This window comes from Lipotes vexillifer, unplaced genomic scaffold, assembly GCF_000442215.2.
Source record: "Lipotes vexillifer unplaced genomic scaffold, Lipotes_vexillifer_v1.1 scaffold570, whole genome shotgun sequence".
NCBI classification, from domain to species: domain Eukaryota; kingdom Metazoa; phylum Chordata; class Mammalia; order Artiodactyla; family Lipotidae; genus Lipotes; species Lipotes vexillifer.
Window position 1 is genome coordinate 2339441 of NW_006777801.1, and position 17556 is coordinate 2356996.

Consider the following 17556-nt stretch of genomic DNA (forward strand, 5'->3'; position numbering starts at 1 on the left):
ATACTCCCCCAGAATATGAAGTCAAATATAACTGAATATTTTAAATGACCTTTGCATTACAAGGCCATGAGACCAAAGTGACCTATGAAAATTTCAAAAACAAGCTACTAAACCCACTGTACACGACCTCATGTCTCCATCGTAGTATAACTTCTTTTATGGCTTCACTCACACATCAGTCTTATATTGTGGGGGATTTAAACCTGGCAGAGATCTTTGGGGTCTCCTAAGAATCATGAGTGATAAGGATGCTATTGGGGGTTTCCCTGGTGGTGCAGTGGTTAAGAATCCGCCTGCCAATGCAGGGGACACGGGTTCAAGCCCTGGTCCGGGAAGATCCCACATGCCGCAGAGCAACTAAACCCATGCATCACAACTACTGAGCCTGTGTGTCACAACTACTGAAGCCTGCGCACCTAAAGCCCGTGCTCCGCAACAAGAGAAGCCACCACAATGAGAAGCCTGCACACTGCAACGAAGAGTAGCCCCTGCTCACCACAACTAGAGAAAGCCCGCGCACAGCAACGAAGACCCAACGCAGCCTAAAATAATTAAATAAATTTATTTTTTAAAAAAGGATGTTATTGGGCTTTCTCTCTTTACACAGGCTGCACCCTGACTGGAACAGCCTCACTTCCTGGGTGTGATACCTTCCCTGACCTTCCTCAGTGTGGGTTAAGTCTCCCACACCCCCTGCAAGAACTCCCACAGCACTTGCTGCTTATTCATCCCGCTTCGTGTGTGTGTGTGTGTGTATGCGCGCGCATGTGTGTGCATTTGTATCTGGTAACGGCAGGAATTGTGCTTTGCATCCTGGTATTCCCAGGCATCGCACAGGCCTGGCACACAGAAATAACTGGTTGGTGCTTGCTGAAAGGATGAATCTTAGATTGTGAGGATACATTTCCTTACGTTTAAAAAGACTGTAGGGCTTCCCTGGTGGCGCAGTGGTTGAGAGTCCGCCTGCCGATGCAGGGGACACGGGTTCGTGCCCCGGTCCAGGAAGATCCCACATGCCGCATGGCCGCTGAGCCTGTGCGTCCGGAGCCTGTGCTCCACAACGGGAGAGGCCACAACAGTGAGAGGCCGGCTTACGGCCAAAAAAAGTTAAAGTGGTAAATTTGTGTTATGAATATTTTATAATTCTTGGAAACCCCGCATTCGCAATATATGTGTCAAGTCATTATGCTGTACACCTTAAACTTACACGGTGCCCTAAATCAATTTTATCTCAAACTGAAAAAAACCCACCCCAACGTGACGTGTGTTGTGAGAGGCAACCCTGCCACCTCAGGAAGAGCAGAGAAGAGCCCTCGGGACCAGAATGAGTCCCACAGGACAGGTAGAGTCAGCCAAGGCGAGAAAGTGAATGGGGAGGGGACTGCAGGGACCACCAGTCCATCCCGTGACAAGTCACCAGCCACTTGGATTTGCTCCATCACTACAGCAATCAGTAAAGCCTTGGGACCTGGAGCCTCTGTGAACGGAGAGCGAGGGGACTAAGAGGTATGGATGAGGGCTGGGAAGTAGCCTGAGCTTTTCTAGGGAAAAGGGAGCAGCAGTGCCCCAAGTTTGGGGAAGATCTGCCCAGTACCCAGCCTGCTGGGGCTATGCCTCCCCGGCCTCTAATTATACACCTGTTGTTGAATAAACCATAGCACTTCAGCACCATGATTAAGCCCCACAAGGGCCAGTGAGGCCCCCTAAAGAGCTGCCATGATTCAGAAAATAATTTGGAACCAGAAGTCTATCTCTCCAGCATGATCAAAAAAGCAAGATCAAAAGAAGTGGCCCTTCGCGAATGAATCCTGAACTCGGAGCTAATGTCAAACAAGAGAAAACAAGGACAAGCCCATGGACACAGCTTCCAAGCAGCAGCCAAGCCGACCTGTTTCAGAGTTGTCAACACATTGCTTGTCCCCTAGGACCTGTGGAAAGGCCCATGGGAGGCCGACCGATGACACAAGTCCGTCCTTCACTGTGCCTGGGAGCAAAGCAGGCCACAGGGCTGCTGACACAGAGCAAAGACAAAGAGGCCGTAACTTTTAGAATCCAGCTGTGTTTCTTGTCTGTGCAAGAGTCACATTTCCCTGAGTTCAGCTGTATTTCTCCACCCTCCCTCCACTTTTCTGAAATGACACACCGGTTAGAACAAAGGAGAACCCAAAGCACGCTACCCTCTGATTCGGACAGGCCCAGAGGCTGGCCACAGGTCCATCCCCCCAACCCCAAAGGTTTTATTGGTAACTCCGGTAACCTAAGCTAATTTCGGCTTGGATTGATATAATTGCTCGGGGACAAGACAACTGTGTACAGGACTGCCATGTGAAGCAAGATGACCTCCATCCAGGGGCCCTGCGACCTCTGTCAGCACAGGGTCTGAAGGCAGCTGGTGCCCGTGGTGATGGGCTCCCTAACCCATCACCAGCAAATCCCCGACAACTGTTCACCCCATTAAGCTTGAAGGAGGCTCTGCCCAACAGCTGTGCTGACTCCTGCCTCCAAAGGGTGGGGCCCAGAGCCATCTGCTGCCCCACCCCGCCCCCATCCTGCCCTCCTGCTGGGCTCCCAGATGCGGTCCATCTCCTTGGTGGGGAACAGGGAGGAGGTATGACTGGAGGGCTGGGCAAAGGCCTCCACAAAGCTCAAGTTTCCATTTTTCAGACGTCAGCCTGGGCACCTGCGGACAGTCCTGTTTCAGATCCGGCCAGCCAGCGCTCTGCAGACTAGAGGGGCGGAAATTCCCCTCCCCACGAAGATGTCCGGGGGGCCGGGAGAACAGACCAGACCCAGCCTACTGTCCCCAGTCCGATTCTAAGTCACCAGTCCTCCCACTGACTTCTGTGTCTGCTCTCTCTCCTGGTTTTCCTTCTACCTCTCTGGCCTCCAAGTCCTGTAAATCCTATCTCCTCGGGATCTCTTGAAACGGTCCCCTCAAATCCATTCCCATTGCCAAAACCATGGTTCAAGCATCACCACTGCCCTCATGCAGCAGCTCCTAACTGGCCTTGCAGATGCAGCGCCCCCTTCTCCAGCTGCCCTTCAATTGGCCCCCACCTCTTTAAAGTGCACACCTCATCATGTCCTGTCTGCTCCAGAGATTTCAGCTGGGCTGCCCGTTGCCTTTGGAAAAAGTTACCCTTCTCAGAATGGCATTCAAGGACCTACCTGTCCTAACCTGGGATCACCTCATGTTTTACTGTGTTCCCTTGGCCGGTTCACCCCAGCCGTCCGCCCCAGGACTGGGAGTTTCTTTGCTTTTCTACCAGATCATATTCTACTGCCACCACCGCGAATAAGTCAGTGCCATCACAGTTATTCTGGACCATATTCCCCCTCAGGCTGAGGATCCAGGAGTCTGGTGCAAAACAGAGAAGAAAGTGTGGAGAGACCAGACCCTTGTTTCAGCTTTACGTCCTGTAGGGTCAGGATACTACGCCATTGGTCTCCTCCACAGTCCACTCATAGAACTTTCCCTGGAGAGGGCTTTGGATAATCCCATTTTCCCTGGAGGGTCTTTCCTGTTGCAATGCCAGATTAATGCAAAAAATAAAGATACACACTCTCTCACTAGTTCCTTGAAGCTGTAATTCTCCTCGCGACTAATGCGTCTGGCCTGGGAGCTGGCCGTGATGCAGGCTTCAGCTCACAAGTTACACTGATGATGGTCCAAGCTCTGATTTGGTTCAACTCCAGATGGTGAAAGTTCAAGAGAAGCACCAGGAGGGCTTGACACTTTCCTCCAAGGAGACAACAGGCATCATCTCTGTGGATCTAGGATGTTCGAGGCACAAGCAGCCCCACAGTGAAGCCATCATCTATGGAGTAAGTTTAAGCTTACATCACTTAAAGGATACATGCCCAGGATGACAGCTTCAAGGCATTTGATAGGCAAGGACTCCCGAGTCATTTCTTTCGCTGTTTCCATTAACCTGTAGGGTAGAGCACAGCAAAGGATCTCAGACTTATTTAATTATGCAGTCGGTCTGTGTGCCAATCCACCAGGCATGCCCATCGCCACACTAGGCAGCATGCAGGAGTACAGAAAGGGCAGAACTTGCCTCGGAGGAGGCTCGCAAAGCACATCCGCACCTGGTGGAACTAAATTTCTAAATTCTCCACTCCTCTCTGCAAGACGTAGTTCCGGGAGATTAGTGCTTTTACTCCACAGCACCCTCCCACTAACCCAGGACACGGGTGTCACCACGGAGCAAGTGAAAAAGGCCACATAAAACAAATTTCACAGGTCTGCCCCACCCCTGAGTTAGTCTCCACCACTGAGCTTAGCTCAGCCCCACCTCCAACCCGGCCCGGGGCACCCCTACCCGCTACAGACCAGAATATTTGAGCACTGGGATGGAGGAGAGAGTGGGAGAGAAAGATGACAGCTCTCAGATAGGAGCATGGTCACCTGGCCCACAGATCATGCACCACTTACCCACTCAGCGGTCTCATTTTCCTAATTTCAAAGAACTGGGTCCCTGTATGATTGTATCTGTGTGAAGTATGTAAAGGGAAAGTGACAGAAATCTCCAAAGGTCCCAGTAATCCAGCAGAGGGATTTCTCAAAGGGATGAGGAAATGGGGGCTTTCCAGAAGGTGGCCTGTAGCCAGATCATCACCAACAGTATCTTCCTCCTCTCTGTCCTGCCCTAGAAATCTACTTTCTAACTTAGGCCCCAAAGCACCTTGGATCTATACAATAGCTATTTTCAATCTGCTCTGTATTTTGTTTAGTTGACTACATGTCTTAATTCACCTACTAGAATACAAGCCCTTTGAGAGCTGGGACCATTTATCATCTTTGTGTCACCCATAAAGCCTGGCACAAGCCCAACATATTCCATTTAGCAAATATTATTAAATAAATGAAGAATAAGTGAATGGATGGGTGGATAGAAGGAAGGAAGGAAGGAAGGATGGAATTGACAGAAGAGTGGATGCATGGATTAATGGAAAGCTGGTTGGGTGGCTGGACAGACAGAAAGGTAGGCTGATGGATGGGTGAAAGGAAGGATGGAAGGGTTACGGATGGAAGGTGGATAGATGGTAGTAGGGTTTCTCAAGAGTGCAGACTCTGCAGCAGAGCTTACTGTGGAGATAGCATTTTCATTTCATGCCTGGACTGATATTTGACATTGATTACTAGATCTGAGAAGATGACAGCACTAACCACAAACTGGGATTTAGCTGGTTGCCCACAAGGTCTCAAGGACTGGCAAGCCCGCACCAGCTCATTCTGAAGGAGACTGGAGACTCTCAGATACCGGGCTCTCTGAGACTGGATCTTGATATTTTTCTGAGCCTGAAGAAAAGTTGTTTTATATGTTTCTTTTTCCTGCCTCAAACAAAATCCTATAGAAAAAGTGTACATTGGGAAGGTGCTAATGAAGCGTGAACTTGTAGCCCAGGCAGGAAGTATGAGGTTAGATGTGTGCCCCTACAGTGGTATGGGCAGCTGCAGAAAAGTGGCAATGATCACCTCAATGCACTGCACACCCTCCCGACAAGGGTTGGGATTCCTCTCCGGGCAAAAACGTGCTTGGCCGCTAAGACACAAACATATGTAACAATCACCTGGAGAGTTTGTTATAAGCAGATTCTGGGCTCCATCCTTAGAGATTCTGATTTCAGGCCAAGGTCTTAGACCCTGATGTCAGAGTCGCCCCACCTGGGGCTGTCGAATTGGAAGTTCTAGGGTGAGGGCCAGGGGATGATTTTAACAAGCTCACCGTTTGGAAATTACCAGCATGAGCCATAAGAATAACCAATAACAATACAGCCTTGCCCAGATTTTAAAAAAATACAATATACAAAACCCTAGAGATAAGAGAGAAAAATGAAGGGCTATGTAGCCTCACTGTGAAATGATTTTTCACTTTACCAAAGATTTCATTCAAATAGTGAGATTCCTTGTATATTTAAAGTAACATGCAATTGGCAAAAGTTCTATTTATATGCCCAATTTTCCCCCTGTTCATACATCTAGTTTATACATCTAGTGCATGGAGTGAGACAAACCTCTAATAAAATAATAAAAAACTACCTGACCATTCTTTCTCCGTTCCTTACGGTTATGGGTCCCTGAAAGTGAGCTGGGGAGGACAACCTCCTGTAAACGCTGCCTGAAGAGAGAGACTTCACCCTCTGCTCCCTACACAGCAGAGCTCGGGGGTGGGGACTTCTCTTTCCAGAACCCGGTGCAAGGTCAGCACTCCAGTTGGCCAACGCTGTGAGGCTGTCAGAAGGGAAGGCAGGATTTGTCCTTTCCTGTCCCCAGCTGAGGACATCTGTGGTCAGGGCTGGCCCCAATCGGTCCCCATACCCATGTCCTGCATCCAGGACAAAGCAGTAGGAAGGCCCAAGGAACTAAATAAAAGGCTGGTCAGGAGGTAGAACAAAGAGGTTACTCCAATGGCCAGGTGACCTGGAGCCTGATCCCAGTAGCATGGTGGTGCTTTCCCTTCTCCAGCCCTTTCTGCAGTCACTGAACCAGCTCAGTGAACATCACAGTGGGTCAGTGAAGGGAAAAATGAAAACGCAGATCCTTCAGGACTGAGAATGGGCTGCAGCCTTTCCAAGAGAATGAGCCAATGATATGTAAAGCACATGCAAATTTGCCCCGGCAGTGTATTCCCAGTGGCCAGGCTCGTCCTCTTTAATCCCAGCCAGATGATTCTTGTGAAGACCATGTCTTAAATAGAAGGGGGGAGCCATGCTAATTTATGTCACCTTCTGGAACGTTCTGTGAGGAGTCGATCACATCCAGGAAGGCTCAGCTTTTGGGGTCCAGGTTGACTCTGGCAGGAGTTTATGCTCCTGGGCCACATGGAACTCCTCACGTGCGGTCCCAGTTCAGCGATCAGCACCGACATCAGCCTTCCGTGGGCTAGAACTTTCCGCCTGACCCCTGGAGGCTGGTGTTATCTTCTCTAATATCGCTTCAGGATTCTACGAGGAAGATGCCATGCAGGGGAGTTCACAGTCCGTGAAGTGGGAACTGAGAGGCTAATCAAGAAATCTGCCCACCCAAACGAGCTGCAGTTCTCAACTGGGAGGACCCTTCCCTTCAGGGAAAACACAGAAGTCCACAAGAAAGCTCCTTGCCTATAGCACAGAGAGAGGAGACCTCTTCCCAGGCACGTGGGACATGTGTGCAGTGCCCCGTGAAATCCTTTCTGCTAAGCTCTATGCCTTTAGGGAGGAAGGGCAGAGGTCAGCAGACCTCCTGAACAATGTGCTGGGGGCTAGGATGGCGGCAGCTGCCTCGGCAGGGAGTCCGATGCTGGCTTAGCTGAGATGCTCACGGACTCGCTTGGGCAAATGGCCTGTCCCACTCACATACACCTCCTCTGTTGGCCCGGCTCCCGTCTGACTCCCATCCCTGATAAAGCACCAGCCGTGGCGAGGGGAACATCTGACCCTGCCGCTTGGTTCTTACAACGTAGCTCATGTGGGCGCTCAGAACAGATGTACTCCTGACTGCAAACACTGGGGGAGAAAAGAGGCCACAGACTGGCTGGTCTGCACCCAGCCTGGACCCACAGGACTTCTCAGCTCTTCTTCAAACTCACATGAGGGGAGAGGGCCCCCAGGCCAGGGCCCCATTCATTCATGCAGAATGGACCAAGGGCACCAGCCGCCAAAGGCAATGCCGGGTGGGCCTCTTGTAGATGATGAGTGGTCAGGATCAGGGCAAAAAGTGAAAGGAAAGAAAAGGAACAGAAGACTAGGAGGGGGGCTTCCCTGGTGGTCCAGTGGTTGAGAATCCGCCTTCCAGCGCAGGGGACTCGGGTTCGAGCCCTGGTCTGGGAACTGAGATCCCACATGCCACGGAGCAACTAAGCCTGCACGCCACAACTACTGAGCCCATGCGCCCTGGAGCCCGTGCACCACAACTAGAGAGGGAAAACCTGCACACCACAACAAAGAGCACACGCTGCAACAAAAGATCCCGCATGCCTCAACAAAGACCCCGTGTGCCGCAACTAAGACCCGATACAGCCATAAATAAATAAATAAACAGATATACTAAAAAAAAAGACTAGGAAGGAAGAGGGAGAAAGAAAGCTGGTACAGGAAGAGAGATGGAGGGAGCCAAGGATAACCAAGGAGGAGGAGGTAGAGAAAGAGTAGGTGGAAGGAAGAGGGGCGTGTGCTGCCCACCGCCACTCCGCTGCCCTTTGCCGTCCCGGCCCACACCCTGCTTAAACGGAGAGGGTCTGATCATTGCAGTGACGTCCTCCAGTGTCACTTCTTCTAGACTCTCACATCGAGGCATCCCTCCGTGCCCGGCCTCGCCAACCTCAGACAGATTCGCTGACCAGATGGGGACAGAGCCGCCAACAGGCTTGCGATCATCATGCCTGTCCCCGGGCTGGGTCTGCTCAGACCCTGGTCGGAAGGATACTGTAGTGTCTTCATGTAGTTCTGGATTGCCTGGAGCCAGTCTGGGATCGTCATGGACAGCCTGTAGTTGGGAACCTGGGGTACTGAAGGCTGCAGGGAAGTAGAGAGATATCATTTTATCAAGGAGATGCAGAGCTACTCCTGAAGGCAGATGGCCACGCTGGCCTGGGCACCCGTTCAACTGGTGCCTCCTGGACAAGGTCTCCCCAGACCGGCCGGTCCTCTCTCTGCGTTCCCTCGGCACATACTCCGCCCTGGGTCGCAGCGGCTCTCTATGACCCTTTGTGTGTTGTGGTATGAACACCGCCTGCCTCCCCATGGGAGCCTCAGCCCTTCTTGAGGCCAAGGACCATGTATTTAGTGTCCCCCCCTCCCCAGGCCTGGTCCAGGAGGGTTCAGAGGTGCTCCGTTAATCCTCGCACTTCTACTGCACGACTACACTTTTGCTGCATGGCTGGTGTCACCATTGTATGTGTCTGCTCCAGGGCACCATTGAATACAAGATGAATGGCGCCCCGAAGGGATGCAACATGGTGCTACACATGCCATTTCTCTTCAACAGCACCCCCTGCAATGCCCATCACATCCATTGCCTAAGTCCAGCCCCAAGTGCACTAGGAAAGATTCCCTTCTTGCCTTGAATCTTCCCAGCTAAGTGCAGCTCCTCCCGGCTGCCCAGTCTGCCTGGGCATCTCCTAGTCTGCCTCTTGGTCAACATTCACCAGCTGAGAGTATGAAGTTCTACCCCCGCTGGGAAGGGAAGGGAGCGACGGCAGCCCAGGACTGAAAAGGGGGAGGTAAGTCCCTCTTCTCGGGAATTTAGAGCTGAGACACCACCCAGCTCTGAGCAACCCTGCCGACCAGGCCAAGAGCAAGAGCAAGCAGGGGCTTCCAATCCAGTCACTCTTGGGAAGCAAGGGAGCAGTTTCTGGTTTATTTCTTCTCTGTGTTACCCAGTCCCTTAACCTCAGCCTCTCTGATGGGCGGGGGGGAGGGGCACTGGTGACAGAGACACTCAGCCCAAGTGGGTCTGTAGCTCCAGCAGGAAGGAGGACTAAGCCGCTTAGGGAGGGGCAGAAGGGGCCGCAGGACAGATTAGTTCCACCCTCTAAGAAAACAGGGAAAGGGAGGCCCAGGGGATTTAGTACTTAGCTGATGGAAGGTGAAGCCACTGGTGAACAGACTGAGGGACAGCACTGGGCAGCCTGGCTGGGCACCAGCGCCAGACGCTGCCCAAGGACGGTCCCCACTTCTGTCCCCAGCTCTGCAAGCTCAGGCCCCACAGACAAGCTGGAGGGCGAGGGGGTCCCCCGGGCCTGAAGCAGGAGGCTTTTCATACTCCTACACCTTCTGCTGCTTTTACTTAAAATAGAAGGGAACTAGTCACACATCCTATTTCACAGCCAAGGTGCAGAGTGTGTGTGTGTGTGTGTGTGTGTGTGTGTGTGTGTGTGTTCATGACTGCATGTGTGAAAGACAGAGAATGTGAGACTGTGTGCACACACTCACACAGCTGTTCTGCAAACATTTTGTTTACAACATATCAACTCAAATCACATTCCTGTCTTGGAGAGTCATTTTTGGGAGCAAAATGTTCCCATCTGAACATCTGCTTATGCAGCCATTCCCACAACACCCCCGCCCAGCCCAGCGTCAAAATACAAAGCGTGTCCTGGTGTTTCTGACCTAGCAAACATGAGGACGCTTGTCCCTGCTTTTGGCAGTAACATCCACTGATCTACCCACACCTGGAATTCTGCATAAGAATGTGCCAGAGCTTTCACAGAGAAGTAAGGAAGCAGGGGAGACTGAGAACAACCATTTCTTTCGCACCTCCAGTGTTCCAAGCTCTAGGCAAGGTGCAAGAGGGAGGTGGCAAACGACACAGTTTATGAAAGCAGGAGCATACCTCTACCCTGGCATGCATGGGACAACGCCCCGGAGAATCACCAGCCACCTGAGGGATCCCCAGAGGGATGTCCCTTGGCCAAAGCCCTGAGGAAGCCGGAGTGACCTGGCTCTGAGTCAGCTTTGGGGGCCGACCACCAAGTTATTTCAACTCCCCCAAGCCCAGCGGAACCCACAAGAGCCAGATGATGGGGGGAGTCAGGCGGCAGCCGGTCCTCAGAATAGCAGCCCAGCGGCGCCCAAGGGCTTTTAAAAACAGCTGCCTAGTTACCTCAGCCCCGGGCTAAGAGTGAGTGCAGGAGCTGCAGTCACATTCCCCAAATCCCAGCTGGGGAGCCGGGCTGTGGTGGGAGAAAAGCCGAGACTGCTGAGGGGATGATGTCATCTGGCTACAGCCCACCCTGCCGTCTGGGACAGCTGGTGGGGGCTCAGGCTGGGGCAGCTCCCAACCAGCACCTCGGGCTGCCAAGGCCCCACAGGATGATGGACTATAAACCAGGCAGGCTCCTTGGGGTATAATTATGAGTCCTTGCTTTGTCACCTACTGCTGTGGACCCTGGGCAAGCTGCACGGCCTTTCTAAGCCTCCAGTTCCTTCCTGATAAAATAGGAGAGGATATCACCTACTTCAAACCTTCTGAGCTGGTTGTGAGGATTATATGACCTAATGTATAAAGCAGACAACTTGGGGCTTGGCACTCGGTGTTTTTTAAGTGTTAGCTGTGTTATCATTATTCATCAACAGTGTGTTTTCAGAGGTCTAGATGGGGGAGACTGAATGGTCTCCACTTTTCAGTAACTGGAAAACAGAAGCAGCAGGGCCTGAGCCCCCAGACACTCAACTCAGGAGCATCACCAAGATGCCTTCTCAGCCTGATGGAAGAGGATGAAAACATCCACTTCCCCTGTGGACACGTGCTGACCATGAGTTAATATCCTTAATTCATGAAGAGTTCATACAAAGTGATAAGAAAGCTCTCTAGGCCTCAATGAAAAGAAAATGGCCCCAGAAAGTGGAAGCAACCCAAGTGTCCATCAACAGATAAATGGATAAACAAAATGTAGCATATATGCAATGGGATATTATTCAGCCTTAAAAAAGAGGGACATTCTGACACATGCTATACGTGCCAGAACTTTGAAGACCTTATGCTAAGTCAAATAATCCAGTCACAAAAGGACAAATATTGGAAGATTTCTCTTACGTGAGATTCCTACAGTAGTCAAGTTCATAGAGACAGAAAGTAGAAGGGTGGTTGCCAGGGGATGAGAGGAGGGAGAAATGGGAACTCAGTGTTTAATGGGTACAAAGTTTTAGTCAGGGAGGAAGAAAAATTTCTGGAGATGGAAGGTGGTGATGGTTGCACAACAATGTGAATATATTTAATTCACAGAACTGTACACTTCAAATGGTTAAACTGGTAAATTATGCGTTACCACAATTTTTTAAATGGCCATGAAAAGACAATTCACAAAAGAAGAAATGCAAATAGGGAATAAATATTTTTTTTTTAATGTTCCAGCACACTAACTATTTAAGAACTGCAAATTAAAGCCACTGCAAAATGTCATTTTTGGCCTCTCCAATTAGCAGAGATATTCTGAAATGTGGATACTCAGGGCTGGTGAGGATGCTCTCATACGGCATGATGGGAAAATTAATTGGTACAACCTTTTATGAAAAGACCAGGGCACACTCCTTTTTTTTCTCCTCCTCCCTGACTGGGGTCCTGAGAGTCTCTCCTGTTATTTTCCTGCCCCGTTTCAGCTGAGACTCCAACCTAGAATTCCCCTGGCCCTGGCCCTCTAGATTCCCTCCTGCCACCTGCATCCAGCCATCTCAAACCACAACCCAGCTCTGGCCCCAAAGCCCCAAAGCAGAATCTAGGGGGCACACATCAAAACCACCCTCTCCACACAGGCACTGTGCCTACAGTTAGGGGTTGGGGTCCCTGAGGGTAGGGAATAGGGGGTGAAGGAGGGGAGTGTACAGGAATACGATTGTTCAAGAAGAAAAATGAAACAAACCACAGGCAAGCTTTTGTGGACAGGCTCTCTTGCACTCCATTCTTGCCAAATGCAATGCCCTGTCAGAAGAATGCAAGAAGGGATGTGGAAGGACACGAGTGTGTATCATCACCATGCATCACCATGTGGAAAGAAGGGAGAAGCCAGGAAAGGAGCCAGGGAGGCATCGAGAGCCCCAGGCACCAGGAGTCTTTAACAAGAAAGTACAAGGAGAAAGCGAAGCCTTTTGCCGTCCCTGCTCTGAATATGTATTATATATGCTGTGCAGGTGCCAGGCAGAAGAATTTTCTCTGGCAACCTTGGGCGGGGGGCGAGCATGGAACATCACTCTTGGGCCAAGGATGGGCCCCAGGCCGCTGCATGAGGAGCAGCCAGGAATCTGTTGATGGTGACCTGGTCCAGCGGTCACAACCCTGGGCTGAGCAGGAAGGTCGGACAGATGGATGGTTTTGAACGCAGAACAGGGGAGAAAGTGCACTGCCTGTGTGAGCCAGCAGGGGGCAGGAGTGGAGCCTTGACCGCAGCGAAGTCTGGCCCCAAAGCCCTCACTGTTCTCCACTCACGCAAAGCTGAGTCCTCTCAATGTGAATTATTTCCCAATTTGGGATCAGCATGAGAATGAGCCACAAAAACGTGGTGTCTGCAAGAAACGGCTTGGTGTTTCCTGCTCATTCCATCTGGCTGTCTGCCCCAGGAGAGTCGGGCTCCAGCCAGTCGAGAAGCAGGAGGTGCTGTTTCCTAGTTGGCCCAGCTGTTTTTTCTGGGCCAGCCATCCTCTCTGCCCCTCCCTTCCCAACCTCTACTATCCTCCAACTGACCCATGCTGCTTTCTTGCACTATCCCTGAAAAACCCTGGCTTTCACCTAGTCAATTGTTAACTTCAGACTCAGTAACCACCAGGGGAGAGGCCTGCCGTCACAAATTTAGGATTGCAGAGCAGGTGACACCTGTCCCGCTTTCCCCAGTGGGGGCACCTGGATCTTTGGGCAGAAATTACCACGGCTGCTAACAAAATGTCCTGTGGTCAAAGAAAGTGTCATTCAGTCCTCCTCTTAGGCCTTTGACACCTTCCCCTGGCCACGTCTTTTGTTTCTCAGTCCACAAGTCAATTGCCAAAAAAGGTTCACCTCCCTGAAACACTCCAACCCTTCCACCACCACTCCACCACCCCCCTTCTGTACAAATTCCTCAGCAAGACACTGATCTGATTAAAGAAGAAAAGGACTTGGCCCCAGAGGAAAAAGTCTGCTGAGCTGAGTGCAGGAATAGCCCTCAAATCAGAGAGGAGGGGCTCCTGCAAACAGGAACTTTCAAAGCTGTCCCCATCCCTGGGCCTGCGTAGGGGTCATGGTTTGGGGAATGCCAGGACCAGGGAGAGAGGGGATGCTGTGATGGGCGCTGAGGATGGAGAACCAAGCATTATGATGCAGTGTAAGAGAGAAATGTGAAACTCTTTATTTAGGTTCAAAAAGCCAATGCCCATGTTCAGCCCGGGGATGCCCTGGCTTGGCAGTTTTCATGTGACCTTCCAGTTACTATGAAAGTACAATATGATATGGCCACTATATTAAAAAAAGAAAGAAAGAAAGAAAGAAAGAAAGCTCATTTTTTAAGAACCCAGAATTCAGCCACAATAATGGACGTATCAAGTACAAGTCTCAGGAAGCAGTAATTTATGTTCTAAGCTGCTCAGACAACATTTAGAACATTGTGTTTCTTACTGTGCTCATGTTTTCGGGGACTGACTGATGACAAACTAGCAACTGTCCTAGAAAGAGGAGGAGGAAAGTGAGCTGATCTGGGAACTATGACACATAAGAAAAGGTGAAAGGAACTACCTGTGGACAAAGACGATTAAAGGAAGATGCAGAATAATCCAGTGCACGTGTCACACAGATGTCTAGAACCTGAAGACTAATGGGTCACAACACCACGGGATTTGAGAGTTGGAAAGAACTTCACGTGAAATCTGATCTACTCACATTTTATAGGTCAGAAAACTAAGGCCGGAGATTTTAAGTGTGTGACCTAGGCCACAAAGCTAGAGGTAGCACAACCAGAATTCAGTCCCTTGAGTTTTTCACTCCAGATCCTTTTCCTTATTACTCCAAGAGAACCATCTCGTAACATTCGAGGGAGCCGTGAGTAGCACAGGAAGTCGACGTGTGCCGCCCTTTGGTTCTTGAGCACAAGAATCAGTGGTGACATGTGACCGAGGAGGAGCTCTGTTCAGTTTCAGAGAAGGGTTTCCCAGTGACCCAATCTGGCCAGGCCTGGGAGCTGCCCTGTGAGGCGACAAGCCCCCCATTCCCAGGAGGCCTTCAGAAAGAGGAAGGGATTCTGCTGAGAGGTACAGGATTGGTCTCTACCAACCCTGACATTGTCTGATTCCCACAGAGAGGGCGTCCCCACCCACAATGTTGGGAGAAAGATGAAGCCACAATTAGAAGTCACAATCAGGTGCTAAGGGTGCTAAATGAGAAAGGCTCACTTAAGTGAGGACAGACTCCGAAGTCAGAACTGCACTCCAGTATCAGGGTTGTTCTCAGGCTCTGAGTCCTCAAGGAGGACTCAGCAAGGGTCATTATAGCTGACATTAAAGCAGGCAAGATTCTCGCTGGGCATGACGAAGATCTCATTGACCAGCAGGGTAATAAAACACCGAAACCAACTACAGCAGGAAGCTTACAGGCTCTGTCACTTTTCCCAAGGGCACACACAGCTTTCTGGCCTGCAGGCTCAGATGCTCAGGTCACCAGATGCTCCAGGTTGGGGGCTCGACCGGATGGCCTTCCAGGTCTCAGGTCTGGCATTCCTAGACCTGTCCAGGAATCTCCTTGGCCATACCAGTGTCCCCAGGATGGATGGGAAACCATCGGCCATGCTACAACCCCCAGGCTCTGCGGCATTTCTCCTCCAGTTTGCATTTTGGTGCTTCGTACAGCGACCGCTGCACATCTTCCTCCATCTTACTAACATTATCTTTGGCCACCAAACCCAACTGGCTCACTGGCTTCTCTCCAAGGTAGAAAGAGTTTCACTCCTGAGCCTCTTTCTCTGTCCAGTGAGATTCATTCATCGTGTGTACTGGAAAGTCCCTTTTAAGCCACAGTTAAAACTCTTTTTTCTCAGAGCCCAGATAAGCTGGGAAAAGAGAGAGCTGACTGTTTTGCAAGTTTCAGAGGTGAAAGTCACTGTCATAAAAAAAAAAAAAAAAATTGGCAAAAAGTCTAGGAATGATTCACGCTGAGAAGTCTGATTGGTTGATTGTAAATTCATTCATAGCCTAATAAATCATTTGCGAAGGGGGGACAGAGGAGGACCAAGAGACTCCAAAGAGGATAAGCGGGGTGGGATCCCTAGGGGGCTTATGCATTCTTGGCATCACTGGTGCTACTTGGTGGCTACAGTCTTCGTTGAAGCAGGATGTACACGGAGCTAAGTAAATGATAGAGTTTGGCTCCAGATTCAAAGAAACCTTGGCACAAGCCGACCACACAGTCCCAGGACAGCAAGCCCCCTTTCTCTCTCTCCCCCATTTCTAAGACGTCCAAGACAAACATCTCAATTAAGCAAAGGGGGTGGAGGCTGTTGCGAAAAATGAGGAGGGGAAGGGAGTCTGCAGCAGGACCAGGAAAATGGAAATTGCTACGTACAGGCAAAATGGTCCCATCACTGCCCACACCACCCCCTTCCTTCAGAGCCACTAACCTTTGCTAAGAAGGTGGCGTTCCTGATGGCGCCCACCATTTCTCCCCCCTTGGGGTGCACTTTGGCCACGTGCATCCACATGCGCTCCCAGGTGTGGCTGTCGATGGGGAAGCCGCTCTTGTTAACGTGAAACAGCACCCCGCCGTCTTTGTCCTCCTCCTCAGAGCCCCCGCTGGTAGCGAGGCTCACGGGCCGCGCGTGGCTGCTCCGGGACCGGGTGCCTTTGGCGCCTTTGGGGTGGGGGCAGCGGTGAGTGTCGGCCGCCGAGCCGGTCATGGTGGGGCAGGGGCGGGGAGGGCGGCGAGGGGCGTGTGCGCGCGGGCGCGGCGCGGGGATCAGCGCCCCGCGGGGGCGGCCTTCTCCATGCTTCTGGCTGCCGCAGGACGCGCGAAGGGGCAGCGGCGGCTGGAACTCCGCTTACGGGCCGTGCCTGAAATCAGTGAGACCCAGCACACACCACGGGTAAGTAGACACCCGGAGGAACCAAGGAGGGGGCCGTGGCCAAGACGAGGGTGTGGGGGCTTCGACGTGTCCCCACTTCCCTGTCCGCTCCCCCCGCGAGCGGACAGGACGCCCCCCCACCCACCAGGGAATTGCACACGAGCTTCCAGCCCTGCCATTACCTAGAAAGGCGACTTGAATTTTGCCACAAAGCTTCACACCCACCTAAACCGCGGAAGGGAAAGACAAGGAGCGTGGAGGCTGCGGAGTGGACGGGGTAGGGAGAAGACAGACAGCTCGTGCAGCGGGATGGAACAGGAGGTCCCCGCAAGGCTCCACACGTCCCTTGGTCGCCAGATGTGGCCGAGCACCGAGCCGAGCCAGAACGTGCCGGCACATGAGCGCCCGGGGCTGCCGCGAGAGCCCAGCGACAGCCTCGGCTTGCAAAAGCGGCCGCGTTTCTTCCAAGAAGCCCTCCCGAAGCTGGGCGGACGAGGGGCGGCCCCGGCCCCCAAGCTCCAGTGGCAGTGGCTCCACCCGCCCCTTTCCCTGAGTTCCAGCGCCAGGCACCCCGGGGAAATGGCTGCAGGCGGGGTGCGGGAAGGGCGCACCGCAGCTCCCGGACCCTACCTCTGGACGGTCGGCCTCATGGCTGCACGGCTTCTCCGGGCGGCGGGGGTGGCGGGAGCTGCTGGGGCCGCTGCGGCCGTCGCCTCATTCCATGTCCCATCCTCTAATGTTATTCTGTGACATATAAGCGAGTCACCCGGGCAGCCGCCGATGTTCCGACTGCGTCCATTGGCCACCGCAACAAAGAGGGGCGGGTCCCGGGCGCGGGACTCTACAACCCGGAGCTCCGCGACGCTCTGATTGGCTCCCGGGGTTCCCGGGCGGGAGGGGTGAAGAGTAGGGGGAGCTGGGCCGCAGCGCGAAATCCGATCGCTGTCTTGTCCTGCGAGCCCCGCGGGGCTGGAGCGTTTGTCCCTGGGACTTAAGACAGAGTTTCCCCAGGGGTCGCGGAACTGCGGGGGAAACAACTATGGGAAGCAGAGGAGAATTA

The 17556-nt window shown here is 52.1% G+C and overlaps 1 protein-coding gene across 3 annotated transcripts in view; it reads right to left on the minus strand.

The window, feature by feature from the left end:
• Positions 1 to 17194, minus strand: part of VASH2 (vasohibin 2) — a 33191-nt gene extending 15997 nt beyond the window's left edge. Inside the window, exons 1-4 of one of the 3 annotated variants that reach the window (XM_007451300.1) lie at positions 17127 to 17194; positions 8411 to 8499; positions 4439 to 4495; positions 3858 to 3932 (exon numbers count right to left, since the gene is read on the minus strand). In XM_007451300.1, coding sequence (XP_007451362.1) covers positions 3858 to 3932; positions 4439 to 4495; positions 8411 to 8463 — 185 coding nt within the window. In that variant the 5' untranslated portion in view covers positions 8464 to 8499; positions 17127 to 17194. Of the gene's footprint in view, positions 1 to 3857; positions 3933 to 4438; positions 4496 to 8410; positions 8500 to 16055; positions 16332 to 17126 lie in introns of those variants that run through there. The other 2 variants (XM_007451298.1, XM_007451299.1) reach the window with 2 other exon arrangements.
• Positions 17195 to 17556: the final 362 nt, after the last annotated feature.